The 17,462-nt window shown below is 41.9% G+C and overlaps 1 protein-coding gene across 1 annotated transcript in view; it reads left to right on the top strand.

Moving 5' to 3' along the window:
- slc8a3 (solute carrier family 8 member 3) overlaps nucleotides 1–17,462 on the top strand; it is a 161,581-nt gene that overhangs the window by 101,394 nt on the left and 42,725 nt on the right. Inside the window, 1 exon segment of the mRNA XM_032499699.1 lies at nucleotides 2,746–2,852. Within this exon segment, the coding sequence (XP_032355590.1) occupies nucleotides 2,746–2,852 (107 nt within the window).

Here is a 17,462-nt window from a genome sequence, read left to right as displayed (position 1 = left end):
AGTAGTTTTACATACATGCTGTGAGGGTGTATAAATATCTGTGTTTGTGTGGGTGTATGACAGTTTGTGCTTTTGAATGTGTGTGTGTGACATTGCTGTGACTGACACAAGCCACGCTATATGTAACGATGCTGGGAGAACATCAGTGGGATGTCAGGGAAACAAGCTGCTTTTTGACTCGATACACGAGCAGCTATTCATAATGAATGCTGCGGTTCCTTATCTTATTAGCTGAACTCCCGCTTTCCAAATACTCTTAAATAACATGCGTAAAAATTGCATTTTTGCTCGGATAAAGAGAAAAAGCGTCTTCCCATGAGATGTCAGACACATAATAAAGTATGTCATCCCTATTTCAGGGCTAGCTGCGCCGCTATCGACTGCTGTTGACTTGTCTGCTGCTTGCAGGGAATGCTTTCTGAGGCCTAGCAGAGCGTTGTGGTGGAATCTCCAGATTATTAACTCGTGCTACGTAAGATGAGACAATGGTACCCCGGGTCTCATTCAAGCCAGTGTCCAATATAACCTCGTAACCTTTCCAGGTAGAGGACAGATAAGACAGTGCTGCCTTATCCTGCCAAGGCCACTGAGAAGGTAAACACATACAGTCTGTGTGGAGATCCAGTATGTAGAGTGGAAATTCAAATACATAGGGTCAGATCTGAAATCAAGCATAAGTCAGTGCAGTCTTAGGAGTCTTAATTCTTAGCGCACATAAGATTCAGTTCATCAGGGGAGTCAGATAGAACTAGTTTCTACAAGGCTATATGGGGGTGAAGTGAGGGGGGATTGTCTGGGTGCTGAACCAGTTCTGACTATCAGGAAATAACAACTTGTGGAATTCCAACACATGATCTACTTTGAAATATACGCGGGCCGATATTGTCGGCCAATATTAGGCATTTCTCAGTCTACCGGTATCGGCATTTATAATGGGCTTAAAATTATTTTATTTTTTTAAATTAAAATGGACTGTCAACCATGTTATGAGTGTTGGCGTTGCATAGTTTGTCCACCAGAGGGCGCTCTACAACGTCCCTGTTGGCAACACTGATTATTTTCTTTGTTAATGTGTTTTTGTTCAAAGGACTTTAAGTTTCATATCTTAAGTTTGTATTTTTATACATTTTCTTTATCAGAACTTTAATATATTTTGACGTTTCTCTGTTCTGTTGTGACAGTAAAACAAAGTATTGTATTATTGTAGTGAGAACTCATAAACTACAAATAACTAATGTTAGGGAAATCTTTTTGTTTTGTAACGCATTTCTGGATTTAAAAATATATATATATTGGCCGATATGTCATATTGGATATTTATATTGGATATTTAAATAACCAAATATTCGTATGGGTATTGGCCTTAAAAATCCTTCATCGGTCGGGCTCTATATGTATAACAACTTGTGGAATTCCAAGGTCTAACACATGATCTACTTTGAAACATTTTGCTGAAGGCAGAAACTGTGGGAGATTTTACCCATACAACTTAAAAACAGCAATTTTCTATCACAGATATTTGGGCGTCCTCAGTGTTCTGCCTGCCTAAATTCTTTCCTCAGATTCCCTTAATGCTCCTGTGTAAGTGATGAAGGTCTGCCGATTCCTCTTCACGTATGTGAAAAGAGTTGCTGCTCCTGAGTTTGTCCCCCAACACGACTCGTCTCGAGCGTTGCCGGCTCCGTTGCCGTTTGCACGCGTCCAGCTGAATTCAGCCAAGCTATTCCTCGAGGAGTTCCCAGTGTGATGTGGCGAGGCGCCAAGACATCTGGGTACCTACTGACCACTTAACTGCCTGCACTCGTCAATAACTCTTTAAAAAGATCAATTAGGGCGATCAGTGGCGACAACGCCGCCGGGGGGCTGAGGTGCCATATTGAGCTGTTTTAGTGAGATGATGTCACACGCAGCTCTCTTCCAGAGAGAGAGAGAGAGAGGGATGAGGAGAGAGAGAGAGAAAGAGAGCCTCACCCCTCCAGACATTTGACTTCATTAATGGGGGTGTTCTCCTCAAACCCGAGCAATAAACCCAGCAATAAGCTGCTGCTTCTTCCTTATCTGCCTGGTGTGTGTGTGTGTGTGGTGTGTGTGTGTGTGTGTGTGTGTGTGTGTGTGTGTGTGTGTGTGTGTGCCTGGAGAGGCGGAGGGACAGAGTCCTCGCAGTGTCCAGCCAGCCGTCTCATTCAAAGTGTTCTGACTGAAACATCGAGCCATAAAAATCGATTTCGATAGCAACAGTTTCTTTCATTTATCGTTCGCTCACCTTCTTGCCCTTGTGAAATGTCCGTTTACACATTTTACAACCTGATTGATTACACGCTCCTGTTTTCACTTGGCTGTGTTCTTTTATCCTCTCTGCTGTGGAGTGTGTTTCCCCCCCCCCCCCCTGTACTCAGTTCCACTGTATGAGACGTCGAGATGAATGTGGTTGTCATGACACCAGTGGCAGCCATTGAGCTCGCTTGAACGTGTGTGTGTGTGTGTGTGTGTCGAGTTGGGCCTGTGACGGACAGGACGGGTCCACAGCAAACTGACCTTTCACCCCCCCCCCCCAACCTTTTTTTCCATGCTGATTATTAATCCCACTTACAGTGCACTTCCTGTGCCCCTCCATCGCAAATTAACCTTTCTCTGTTTCTCTCCCCCCTTCTCTCTCTCTCTCTCTCTCTCTCTTTCTTCCTTCTCTGTCTTTTTTCCTGTCACACCCCTTCCTGTTCGCCTCCCCTGTAATTCTCCCTCTTGCAGCAAACTAGTTCACGTGAAAATTATTGACGACGAGGAGTATGAGAAAAACAAGAACTTCTTCCTGGAGCTGGCCGAGCCTCGCATGGTAGACATGAGTCTGCAGAAAGGTGCAGTACTGAATCTATTTCTTCCTCTCTCATCACTTTCTCTATCTCTAGTTCTCACACCTTTGTCAGTGTCTTTTCTCTCACTGTTAGTAGCCTCCGTCTCTCCCCAGGCCCCCTTTGTCTCTTCTTTGTCCTTCACCTGTACTTTCACTCTGCTGCATGGGGCTGGGTACCAAACCTCGATACTTTTTAGGTACCGACCGAATTTCCTCCTTAGAATAATGCCTCGTCATCCAATACCAAATTCAAACACCTGAGGGGTAAATCTCATCAGCGTGAGTGAGCCAATAAGCATGCATCATGCTTCTACCAAGATCCAATAATGCTGCTGATTGGCTGTCTAACGTTACACGTCGTAGAGACACCCAGCAGAAACTCTGCGTAACACACAAAGACAGGGCTCACGTCGTAGGAGCTGGGAAAGATTTGTGCCATAGTGGATAATATTGTAATTAAATTTTTGTTAAAATGGATTTTAAAAAATTAGTATTGGGGGAAAAAATAGTATTCAGGAACCAGTATCAAAGCCACGGTACCGGTATTGAAATGTTTTGAACCATACCCGGCCCTACTGCTGTATCTGCTCCATGACACTGGTGCCTGTCCACCGCCTGCCTCGCTCTCTGTGTACACACTCTATCTCACAGCCATGCCTTCATGTTACACCTGAAACCAAAACCACAAACACTATATCCCCGTCATAATGAATCTCCCGAGACAGCAACGTCATCTGTATAAAAAAGGAGAACAGGGAGTCTAGGAGCTGATATCATTTACCATGGCCACGGAGAAAGTTATTATGTAACTAGAGCCCAACCAATATATCAGCGGGCCAATATTAGGCATTTCCCGATCTATCGGTATTGGCATTTGTAATGGCCGATTAAAATATATATATATATATATATATATATATATATATATATATTAATATATTTTATATTCATCAAAATCATTTATAATGACAAATGATTCTGATTAATGAATATTTAAAAAATAAAAACGGACTGTCAACCATGTTATGAGTGTTGCTGTTGTATAGTTTGTCCACCAGAGGGCGCTCTACAACGTCCCTGTTGGCAACACTGATTTTTTTTTTTTTGATATTGTGTTTTTGTTCAAAGGACTTTCCGTTTCATATCTTAAGTTTGTGTTTTATACATTTTATTTATCAGAAGTTTAATATATTTTGATGTTCCTCTGTTCTGTTGTGACAGTAAAACAAATTATTATCATATTATTTTAGTGAGAACTCATGCATAACTACAAATAACTAATGTTAGGGTAATCTGTTTGTTTTTGTAACGCATTTCCAGATTTTTTTTTAAATAGATATCGGCCGATAGATCAGCATATCGCATTTTTAAATAACCAAATATTCCTCGGTCGGGCTCTTTATGTAACGACACGTTTTACCTAAAGACTCTTGTAGCTTTTTTTAAACTTGTGCCTGCTTGGGGGGAAAGATGCAAGCAAACGGCTGTTGGTGAAATGAGATTATTGATTTCTTTTTCACTATGAGTCTGTATAACTCACAGGACTGTTTGAATTGAATAGTTTCTAAGAAAGTCTAACTTTCTAAACTAGCCGTTGTTTATTGCGATTGGTGTGCACCTCATATCAAGGTCATGTATTCTTTAGCCGTGGCCATGTTACTCACTGCTAGATTGTATTCTTCTGCACACCAAGCTTGGCTTTAGGCTTTTTGCAGCAGCAGCAAGGTGAATGTAAAAATAAAAGTAGGACGTGGAAGAATTCAAATCAGAGTAAGTTTTCATCAAGAGTTTTGTTTTTGTTTCCTTGTTTCCAGCTTGTCGGCGTTAATGTCGGCTGAAAGAAGCCAACAGGCATTTTCTTGAGGTTCCCACACACCGTTATCTAACGCAGTGTTATCTAACCGTGCTTAAGGCCAGGGGACGGCAGAGGCTCACAAGCTGGTGCGAAAGGGTGCAGAATCTCACACACTGCTGTTGCCTCCGAACACTACACCTTGTTATGTTTACATTATTGGGTCTGGCAACGCTGCCTGGGTGGCGCCGGCCGGCTCCCCGTTTACTCCGAGTAAGAGTCATATGAGGAGCAGTCACAACGCACGGCTTTATGAGTCACGGCTGCATCACTCCAAACACTCCTCCACTGCTTTTATTATGATCCTTTTTTAAATTTTTTATTGTCTTTCTTTGAAAAACACACATTGTCTACATACAGGAACACACACACACACACACACGCTGTCTCCCATCTCTTTGGGGCTGTTTGTAATGTGAGTAAACTCTGAATTAAAATGTATTCCATTGTATTGAATAAGTAGAAGATATGATTGGATAGATACTGCTGTGGAACTGAAAGTTATTTTTCGGACTTTTTGACTCTACTCTCTAGTGCTACTGCTCTACTGTGTGTTAGTATGTCCCAGATAAACATAAAGGTTAGAGAAGAGAGCTTGCGCGTCGGTTCAATCCCCCAGACCCACAGGATAAAATCTGGGTGGGGAAGGTGCTTGTCCCCCTCCATTTTACCACCACTGTGGTAGGTGCCTTTGAGCAAGGCCCTTAACCTCAAAGCTGCTGAGGGCCAGCAGAGCAGATTGTGGTTGTATGGGTAGCTTCCAGGTATGAATGTGGAACTGTGTGAATGGGGTCATGGCGTTCCTGCAAAAGTAGTAGAAAAGAAGTAGTAGTAGTAGTAGTAGTAGTAAATACATTGCTATTTCATGTTAGCCTCTCACTGCCACAACGCTGTGGAGACAGGTCTGGCTCCTCCACACATACATTCTGGGAGAAGTTTCCATCCACTTGTCAATTAAATAATCTGAAGTTCAGTTAAAAAAACTCATAAAGCCGGTGAAAGTGTTTTTCCACGACTCTAAAGCCAATAAAAACCTGTGCGTAATGACATCACATGCTGTTTTGCGATCTAATTGATTTTAGGGTTAGGGTAGACATTTACACATTTTAAGGTGTTTCCATTCGTTTTTGCACTGAATTGCACAACATTCAAGCAAACCTTTGCAAACAACGTTTTTCTAAAAGGGATCGCACAGTCCACCAACACATGTTCAATATTGCAAGATGTAATGGTGCTCATGTGCCAGCTGATGGTGACATATCAAGCTATAATAACAAAACCACGCTATCAACACATTGCTATGACGATGCAGATGCAACTTGGCTTTTATAGTCCCTCCGGCACTGCTGAGAGACGACTTTTTTTTTGAGACATGTCTCCCTGTTTGAGTGCCTTCCATTTACTCCGGAGGACGTCCCACGGCTTGTCCTAACCTTTGTCGGCCATTTCGAAACCTGGGACAGACCCAGGCTCTTAGTAGGCGGCGTCTGACGGGCCGCTTGGGGTTAGAATGAAGAGTGGCAATAACAAAAACAGAAAAAAAATAGTAGTTTGTAGTAGTTCTTTGTAGTAGTTCATGGCATAGCAGGGCACTTGTCCACTTCCATCTGTCTTTGTCGACACTTCTTTGTCTTGTGGCGGGTTGCGACCATAAAATGACCTAAAACTTAATCACAATTCATTATTTATTCAGCAAATGTTTCCATCAGCGTTTATTGCATAAGCCGTATGTCAATCAAGAGAAAATCCGATGAGAAACGTATTAACTTTGAGTCGATATCCATGATATTCCATCCAATTTGACTGTTTCCATAAGACATTTTTTGTTTGATATCACTTAATTCGGACAAAAAAACGTGTGGATGGAAACATAGCTGATGTCTCTGCAAAATAGTCTCAGGAAGAAACGGGTTTTGGTGGAACACAAAAAAACATTTGGAACATTTGGACCCCGGAATAAGAAAACGCCACATACTAGGCTATAATAAATGAAGTTAACTGTCTTTTGCGGTTTGCTCTTTTCTCATTTCTCTTACCAGTGGACCTCTGTGTGGACTTGGTCCACAGCAATACCGTACATCCCATTCATCAACACTAGAGCCCGACCGATATATCAGTGGGCCGACGTTAGGTATTTCCCGATCTATCGGTATTGGCATTTATAATGGACGATTTAAAAAACTTTAATTTTTAATACTTACTGACTATTGTGACTATTTAAAAAAATATATAAATTCAACAAAATATTTAAAAAATATAAACGGATTGTCAACCATGTTATGAGCGTTGGGTTTGTATAGTTTGTCCACCAGAGGGCGCTCTACAACATCCCTGTTGGCAACACGGATTCTTTTTTTTTTGTTAATGTGTTTTTGTACAAAGGACTTTAAGTTTCATATCTTAAGTTTGTGTTTTATACGTTTTATTTATCAGAACTTTAATATATTTTGATGTTCCTCTGTTCTGTATATGTAAATGTAAATGTGCTGTATTTATATAGTGCTTTTCTAGTCTTAACGTCTGTCTGTTGTGACAATAAAACAAAGTATCATATTATTTTAGCGAGAACTCATAAATAACTACAAATAACTAATGTTAGGGAAATCTGTTTATGTGTTGTTACGCATTTCTGGATTTAAAAAATATATATATATATATTTATACATATTGGCCGACATATTGGCATATTGGATTTTTAAATAACCAAATATTCGTATTGGTATTAAAAATCGGTCGGGCTCTAGTAAACATATTCTTTATAAATCTTTACAATCATTCACAGAAATGAACTTAAAGTTTGTTGTTGTTTGCCAGAACGAACAGAGTTGTAGAACGGCAACACACAGAGAGCAGAAGGTAAGGGACATCCGGCAAACATCCGATGGTGCCAGATGTGAGGCAATTATCCTGGAAATGTACTGATGCACATGTTGATCCACACTAGTCATTTCAGAAGACACATTGTTTCATATAATTGCCACTTGTGGCTGCAGGAACTGCTGTCAAGCAGACGTTGCACAGACTTAATGTGTAATGAAGAGGAGATTTCCCTGCTTTTGTGATAACATATATACAGTGGTTACTGGTTGATTGGGCCTGGAGTCTCTCCCCACTCACCCTTGAAAATCTTCATAAGTAAATAGACATTTGAAGTCCAATCAAAAAGGGAAATCAAGTCACAAAGAGAACCAAACAGTGCAAACACACGCGCCGTTCTTCATTTCTTGCGGCCATCGAAATTCTCTGCAGCGGGATTGCTGAGTCCAATGCACCGGACACGACTCGGGACTGTTCCAGACAGAATAGGTGTAGAGGAATTGGAGGAAAAAGAGAGGTATCTGCTTAGACGGGGGGGTGGGGGGTGGGGGATGAAGAGATGAAGACAGGTAGCGACAGCTGGAGCTAAGGATGACACATGCCAATGGCCAGGTTTATTCTGAAGAGATCAAAACAGCTGCTTTGTTTGGGTCATACACTGACAGAGGAAGGAGAGTCGAACCGAACCTCTGTGTGTGTGTCTGTGTGTGTGTCTGTGTGTGTGTCTGTGTGTGTCTGTGTGTTCCTCCATGTAGATCAAGAACACTGGATTTTAAACTATATCCAGTTGTTTTACTTTACTCTGTCATCCTGGAGCGTCACAAGGCGATACACCTTTTTACCTGCTTGTTTGTTGACATATTTGTGTGTATTTATCGCACAGGCTGATTAAAATGTTACTCATTCCGATACTATAAAGATGACAACAGAACTGTGCCGCTAATGAAAGGGCAGCCAGTGTTGACGACGAGTAATACAAGATATGTCTACTTACTGTTTCTTTTTTCTTTTTTCAATGCAGGAGCTAATGAATGTTTGATCAAGGGTAATAAATGTTTGATCTTTATATGATGAGGAGGTAATGAAAAAGCTTTTCCCTATTATTTCCCATGCAGGATCATCTTTTATGAATGTGCTCGGCTGCTCGTGCTGATGAAATTGCTTTGATTCGAAATTAGAGAAAACTCAAGCCAGCGTTTAGCAGAGGGGTTACATATATTCTCCTGTTGCCATAGTAGGTGCTGCTGGTTCGCAGGGATGTGAATGATGTGATAATTTCTCACTTTTCATATATAATGTGGCGATTATATTGTTGTTCATAACCGCTGATATGGGGCTGATTGGGTTTGTTTTTCTCCTTATTAAAGCCGGAGCGGAGGAGCAGAATTGATGAATATTCTATGAGAGTCTGTTTTGTCTGGCTTTTTTTTTTTTTTTTTTTTTTCACATTCAACAGCCGTGCTCCATTTTCCTACGCAGCCTTTCCATCAGCAGTACTTTGCAACAAAAAGCAACTTTTTTTTTCTTTTCTTTTTTTTTCTTTACTTATTATTTCTCCATTAAAGATGACCAAAATAGAAATCCCAAAAATACTTCCCAGATCTCATTTGAACGCTCTGATGTTTTTTATGTATTACAAGCAGTTGCATCACTCATTGCAACTTTTCCAGATGAGTTCCATTTTGTTTGCTGCTGTCCTTTTCATTGTGAAGAGCGTGATTTTTTTTGTTTTGTTTTTGTTTAGTAAGATAAAAGCAGAGATTGATTGGGTAAATATGGATGACGCAAAGACCGAGAGGGCTGGTTACATGTGACCCATATAAATTAAACTCTTATCTTAAGAAAGCCTGGGAGAAGACGGAAAAAACAACAACTTTTTACCGAGATCTATAGATATTTGTTTATATGTACTGTTTTTTCATTATCTTTTTCTGTCGTTTATGCATTCCTCTACATGAATTGTATATGCGAGACTGGAAGATGTCTGTTAAATAGTGGTGTCTCGTAATCCCGTGTGGGGATGGGCCAAATGATTGGCATGGCACGGAAATAAAATGAAATGAGCTAACTAACATACAATATGATGCTTAAGCAGAACCTGGCAGATGGGAGCCAATCCTAAACTGGCGGGTCTGACTTTGGACAGTGTGTGAGTAATGAAAGCAATCACACCCTGACCTGTCAGTCTGGAGTTGTTTACTGCCAGCTCCAGCAATGCCCTTCTCTAACTTACACTGAAGTGGTCAATACCATTAGCACTTCTGGTGAGCTGGCCAGGCAAGCCACTCAGCTACTGCTCCTCTGCTGCAGAGGCACTTCCAAGTCTGTGCATGGCATTACAGGACTTTATTTTGGCGACTCTGGGCCTAAGATAGGGCTGCTCCATTATGGAAAAATATCCCAACAAGTCCTCCAAATCCTACAATGTCCCTCCCACCAGTGTCTTTATTTTGATTTCTTTTTATATTTCAGCACAGTCATATTTCCCTCTGTTCTTGTACTGGAAATGTTTTTGGACGTATTATACTTTCATTCTTGTGGAATTGTTGGTATAATGATGGGGATGGTTAAATTGGCTAACCTTTTGCTGTTTAGGAATTGAATGTGGGGGTTTGTTCCCTACCCTCTAATACACATGTCAAACTCAAGACCCTTGCAGCTTTAGATTCGGCCCGTTTATCATTTTAGGTTCACAATAGATTTTGGCCCGCCTAGATGTACGCCAAACCAAAAAACACAGTGAGGAATATTTTCCCTGACATTGAGTATGTTTATATGCACACCAATATTTCAATGTTATTCCAAATATGACAATATTCCCAATTTGATACAATTTGGGATCATTTTCCTGCTGGAAGGTGAACCTCCATCCTAGCCTCAAATCATTCACAGAGTGGTACAGGTTTTGCTCAAAAACATCCCTGTTTTTAGCAACATCCATCTTTCCTTCAACTCTGACCAGTTTCCCAGTCCCAGCTGCTGGAAAACCTCCCCACCGCATGACGCTCCACCACCATGTCTCACTGTGGGCATCTTTGGGTGATGTGATGTGTTGGGTTTGTCCCAGACATAGCGTTTTCTTTGATAGCCGAAAAGTTCAATTTTAGTCCCATCAGACCAGAGCACCTTCCTCCATACATTTTGGGTGTCTCCCACATGTCTTTTTGTAAACTCAAAATGTGTCATTTTGTTTTTTGCTGAAAGTAAAGGCTTTCTTCTGGCCATTCTGCCATGAAGCCCAACTCTATGGAGCGTACTGCTTATTGTCGATACTCCAGTGTCTGTACATAGTACCTTAGGTCTCTGTGCTGCCTCTCTGATTAATGCCCTCCTTGCCCGGTTGGTGAGTTTTGGTGGATGGCCGTCTCTTGGCAGGTTTGCTGTTATGCCATGTTCTTTCCATTTGGTTAGGATAGATTTGATTGTGCTCCTGGGGATCATCAAAGATGTGGATATTTTTGTTATAACCTAACCCTGACTTGCACTTCTCAACAACATTGTCCCTTACTTGTTTGGAGAGTTCCTTTGTCTTCATGGCAGTGTTTGGTTAGTGGTGCCTCTTGCTTAGGTGTTGCAACCTCTGGGGCCTTTCAAAAAAGGTGTGTATATGTACTGACAGATCATGTGACACTATGATCTGTCAGAAGTCACAGTATGTGACTTCTACTGGCGTACTCACATGCCAATTTTCAGTTTTTTATTTCTAAACAATAGTTTTATGTATGTTTTTTTTCTCATTTCTCCTCACCAACTTCGACGATTGTGTTCTGATCCATCACATACAATTCAGATTGAAAAAAACATTGCACTAAAGGCTTTAACCAAATAGGTAAAAAGCCAAGGGGGTGAATACTTTTGCAAGGCACTGTTAACTCTCTAACAAGACCCACAGGAGCGTGTTATAAATCAATGCCCCTAGCGGTGGCTGATATGCAACCTCATCAAAACCAGTGAACGTCAGCCGTGGTTTTGAGTGTAAAGGTCGCTATGTTCTTTTTACTCATGCATATTATTCAGTATAGCAACAAAACAGACAGCCTGCAGAAATCATAATATGTAGCAATGTCTTAAAGCAACACCAGAGACCTGTTTGGACCTTAAAATAATGTTTCCAAAACCGTGGTTCATCAACTCGTTACAGGGTGAATGGCACTTCTGCATTTGCTTTGCAGCTCTCTACCGGCTAAAAACAGCACTATGCGATTTTGCCAGATTGGGTAGCGGACCTGTAGTTCCAATGAGATGTAATAGGACAATTCCGCTTGCAACCTGTAGGGGACCAAAGCGGGAAAAGTTATCTAGTGTTGCTTCAAGCTGTTCTGTCAGTCCACCATCTTTAGCTGTAAAGTTTGACTTTTTGTCACAAAAATCCCATTGAGGGGTCACCAAAACTCAAACACACTACCTGTCAGGTCTTGTTGTAAACTTAGCAACCGCTCGTCTTCTTGTTGCTAGGCAGTTTGATCTCAAACAACGTAATCTTGGCCGTTATAGATAGTGTGGACCATGGGAAAAAAACAACGTGTGGCTGGGCTTTGGCGGAATTCCAAACTAGGCCTACATCCTGACTCTCCGTATCTGTGACCTCTGACCTCTCTGTTGGGCAAAAGCAAAATGGCCACGCTCAGAAATCAATCAATCAGTCATTTTTCAATTGATAAAATGTAGTATGGTGAGAAATTACCATTGCAAGTTCGTCACATTGCTGATATGGCATCAACAAAAGTAAAAAACAAGAATTATTTTTAAAATGGTATAATATATATACTGTGTGTATATATAGTGTAAGGCTAGCGTGGGTTTTCTCCCGTGGTTCTCTGGCTTCCTCCCACAGTCCAAAGACATGCAGGTTATTTTAACTGTTGACTCTAAAATGCCCGTAGGTGATTGTAAGTGTGAATGTCAGCTGGGATTGGCTCCTGCCCTCCACAACCCTGTAAAGGATAAGCCCTTACAGATGATGGAATGGTTGGCTGGATGGATGGATATAGAGTATAATAGTAAATCAGTAAACAGCAAATCCTTACATTTGAAAAGCTGAACGTAGTGAATGTTTGGCAATAAGGCTTAGAAAAAGACTTGAATTACCAGGGACTCATTTTTCTAGTTTGTTATGAGTAAGGGATATTAAGTAGAATAAGATGCAGTAAATAAATGATGAGAGTCTTCCTCCTGAGGCAGAAAATTGTCATGGCGAGGTCTGAAGTACACATTCACATTGTGCTGAAAAAAATGTTAAGAATGGACAGATTGAGAAAAAGGGAAAGAGGGCAAAGCAAGCTGCTCTAAAGTGTAACAAAAATCCGTAGATTAGAGGAAGAGACAAGGGGGGTGCTGGGCAGACTCGGAAGTGGAGGACCTTCATATGACACTGCAAAAAGTGTGCTCCAAAGCAGTGATTAGCAGCGCCGTCCTCCATATACGGCGGTGTGTTAACATCGTTGTGTGGGCTCGTGCGTGTGTTTCTTCCATGTGCGCATAAAACTGAATGAGAACACTAAAGTGAGTGCTCTGGATGTTCTATATTATCATGCGTGTGTGTCTGCATGTGTCCGTGTGTTTGTGCATGCGTGCGTGGCTGTTGGAATAATGCCCCTCTCCCCCGTCCCCGTCCCCCCGTCCCCCCCGCGGTAATCCATCTCCCATCCTGCCACTTTCTATTCAAATCATGCCTAGCGTGGGCAAATGTGCCACCCGTCAGCCTCCTCGCTAAGAGTGAGCTCTTCTGGCATCTAAGGGCACTTCACATGCTGCTGTTTGAGCTTGGCTTGGTCCATCTCCCAGTCCTCTGCATCTAACACACACACACCCACACACACACCCACATTACCTCCAAATGAGCCGTGAGTCATACCGTGGAAGGATTCTAAACCAAAGTCACTTGAACTCTAGGACAGATGAAGTTTATATGGACCAATTTGTGTGAGTGTAACATTCTCATGTAGAATAAGAATAGGTATATGGCCGGGTTTGGGGCATTGGAAATGAGTGTAGACCTTCCTCCACAGCGCTGCTGAGGAGGAAGGTCTGGCTAGTCCACACAACATTCCCGGATGTGAGAAAAACGTGCTCTGGTTTATTGGCATTTTCTTTAATCCAATCACAATGGTCTAAGGGCCGGACAGAGCCACGGTGCCTCTGCAAAGTATCCTCGGGAAGGAACTTGTTTTGGTGGAACGTGTGTACGTTAAAAAATAGTTTTAGACGTGCAACAGAAAACTCAGATTGGACAGATAGTGTAGCTAGCTGTCTGGATTTAACCTGCAGAGATCTGAGGACCAGGTAACCATAGTCCTCAGAAAACCAACGGAAGTTAAAACACCAACACAAAGGAAGCGGAAGGTAACGGACGTCCGTCCGAAAAGAGTGAAATCCGTCGGAATTTCAGCGTAACAATTCCTGAAATGAACCTTCTATGCTAAGGTAGATTTCCCTTCATTCAGTCAGAGACACAACTGCAGACCTCAAATTTTAAAATACAGCAGCCTCACTGTATTTGAGTTGACTGCTTCCAGACTCATAGGTAGCAGCAAAAAACTATTTTTAGCTTTTATAAGTCGCAGCAGAAGAAGTAAAAGTTGTACCAACAAATCTAACTATGTTTCCCTGTTGACATCTGTTCCCTCCTGCCGAAACCTGAACCAAGGGGGGTGCTGCACATTTCAACAAGAGGGAAACAGACTTCGACAACACCGGCGCTAAATTAAATGTTGCTCTATTTATCTAGAAGGCACAGCAGAGACTCTACTTCCTGAGGATCCTCAGGAGGAACCACCTTACCCAAAAACTGCTAGTGTCTTTTTACCGCTGCTCCATAGAGAGCATACTGACTTATTGGATCTGTGTGTGTTTTTTTCCGGCTGCACAGCAGCAGATAGACAGGCACTCCAGAGGGTCGTCACCACCACCCAGGAGATCACTGGCTGCCCTCTTCCCCCTCTCCTTTCCTGGATGATCTTTACAGTTCCCGTTGCCTCAAAAAAGCCCAGAGCGTGCTAAAAGCGCCATCTCACCCCGGACATTCTCTGTTTGAACTAATGCCCTCTGGCAAACTAACTAACTTGCTAACTAACTTGGGCAGACGTTTCAGGACAATTAAAACACAAACACAGAAACGCTACTTGAGTTTTAAGGATGAATCGTGCAGGGAATGTCTTGTATGTGTGGCATGTCTGTGTTTTTATGTCTTCTTTTTTTATATATTTTTACATTGACTTTTAGAGGCTCTTCTAACTTTTTTCATTCACCGTTTGCACTTTTGCAGATTTTTTGCACTGATAGGACTGCATCCAATTTTGTTGTACATGTACAATGATAATAATAAGTACTATTCTAATCTATCTACAGTGGGTATAAAAAGGCTACTCACCCCTGTTAAAAAGCCAGGTTTTTGGGATGTTAAAAAAGTAGACAAAGATAAATCATGTTAGAACTTGAATTGTTCACATTACAGGTCACATTAAAGGTGGAATAAGTTCTGACATGATTTATCTTTGTCTCATTTTTATATCTCAAAAACCTGCCATTTTAACAGGGGTGTGTAGACTTTTTAAATCCACTGTATCTATCTACATCGATCGATCTATCGATCTAGCTATATAAAGCAGCAGTAGTTGTAGTTCTAGTGCAGTAGGAGCAGAAGTAGTGGTGTTAGCAGCTATTCAGCCTCATAAAAATGATTCAAATGGAAAACATATTTCTCACAGCTCATAAACAAGTGCAACAAGTCAAAACGTTAGGGAATACCGCTGCATTTGAGGATAAATTCACACGGTCTATCATCACTGGCCCTGGCATCCTGCTGCTGCTGTCGAGATGAAATTTCTAATGGTATGGTGGTATCTATGTCATTTCATGCAGCCTCTTGTTGATATTACGTTGCATGAGCAGGACTAAGTGTGTGTAGAGGAGCTTTACATGTAAAACCACAGTATCGCAGCATTAAATATTGATGACATTTTAAAGAAGCATGCTTCTGAGCTTTGCTTTACAGTTACAACCACATGAAACCTGAAGTAACCACACAACCTACTCCTCCGACTCATCAGCTTATGAATAATGCCTGCCTTCTCCACCGTGCTAGAACCAGGAGCATGCCACGCCTGAACATAGAGCTCATTACGTTCCCTTTTTCCGGGTTCACGGGCTGCATAAATCTCTCTATGAGTGAGTTTCATGAACCTGCCCTTTGTGGTAAGTCAAGGATGCTAAGTCAAGCTAAGTGTCCTTTTGTTAGCAGCCAACCCGAATTTGACCTCAAATGAATCTCTTCCTTTCAGCGTTGTCTCCGTGTCAAGGGAAAGTGTTATTTGGTCCCTGAGAACAGTGAAATGGAGAACTAGAGGCGGTGTAGGATTAGCACCCTGGGAAACAAATGGCCCTATCCAACCACTCCTGTGGTTGCAAGTATAACTTAAATACTTTATCTCAATACCTAAAATGTGCGATAATCTGTTAAGAAATTAATTGGTTGGATTTGTAGACCCATTTGCCAGTAAAGTGGAACCATACATTTCCTGGAGAGTTAAATGATGGGAGTGTCTGTTTTAAGATACTCCAGCAATTTAAATATCAGATAAAATGAAGGAACATCATCCCATTGATACAAGAATGAGCCAATATTGCTATAATATTACTGATTGGTTTGCAAACATATTGGTCTAATACAGTGCTTCTCAATTATTTTCTGTTACGTCTGTTGTGTTGTCTCCAAACTTACTTTCATGTGTCTAAGTTGCGAAGGACATTTTTCACTATTTTCAGACCATATATAGGCTCAACAATGAACCTTCAGTCAGACGTGTGAAAATAATGGCTACCTCAGCCGTATCACCATATTGCTAACCCCTATAGGTTTGTGAAGAGGCAATTACACATTTGTGACTATCAGTGAATTTCAAATGTCTAGCCAAATTGATCCCTTATGTCATCTTTTAACTCATTAAGGTTCTTTCCATTCAGATTATAATCTGCAGGCTGTGTGTGGTCGAACCCACTCTCTCCCCTCTGGGCTTCTCACGTCTGTTCAAAGGGCTGAAGTGCTCAATCCCCAGCCTGGAGGAATTCTAAATGACTGGTATTGAATCAATTAGCTGCCTAATTGGGCTGAGATAAAGACTGCCTTTTCCTTATCGCCAGCCCCAGCAGCCATTACAGATGGCACTGGGGATCCCCCAGTGGATGTGCCAGTAGGTCATATTGAAGCTGCTGATGGTTTGTGCAATCTAAATCTAACATTAACCCAAGAGGGAGGTAGAGTGTACTGTATGTGAAGTAAACATACCATCCATCAGTCATCCATCCATCCATCTCTCCATCCATCCATCCATCCATCCATCTTGGTCCACTTATCTGGTGCCGGGTCGTGGGGGCAGTAGCTCCAACAGCTGCCCCCCAAACTTCCCTTTCCCGAGCCACATTAACCAGCTCCGACTGGGGGATCCCGAGGCGTTCCCAGACCAGGTTGGAGATATAATCCCTCCACCTAGTCCAGGGTCATCCCCGAGCTGGACGTGCTTGGACCACCTCCCTAGGGAGGCGCCCAGGAGGCATCCTTACCAGAGGCCTGAACCACCTCAACTGGCTCCTTTCAATGCGAAGGAGCAGCGACTCTACTCCGAGCTCCTCTCGGATTACTGAACTTCACACCCTATCTCTAAAGGAGACACCAGGCCCCCTCCTGAGGGAACCCATTTCGTCCGCTTGTACCCTGGATCTCAGTCTTTCGGTCATGCCCCAGCCTTAGTGACCATAGGTGAGGGTAGGAACGAAAACTGACCGGTAGATCAAGAGCTTACATACCTATACACTGTAAAACTGATAAGAAGAATTTAGTGGAATCAACTAATCACTTGTCATTACCTTAAATGTATGTTTTACTAATGTGAACCTACAATTTCTAGTTTCAAACCACTTCAGAATTCATAAACATGAATTGACTTGACC

Source organism: Etheostoma spectabile, chromosome 20 (assembly GCF_008692095.1).
Source record: "Etheostoma spectabile isolate EspeVRDwgs_2016 chromosome 20, UIUC_Espe_1.0, whole genome shotgun sequence".
In the NCBI taxonomy this organism is placed as follows: Eukaryota; Metazoa; Chordata; class Actinopteri; order Perciformes; family Percidae; genus Etheostoma; species Etheostoma spectabile.
Note: the sequence above shows the minus strand (reverse complement) of the source record. Positions and strands in the feature narration are given on the sequence as shown.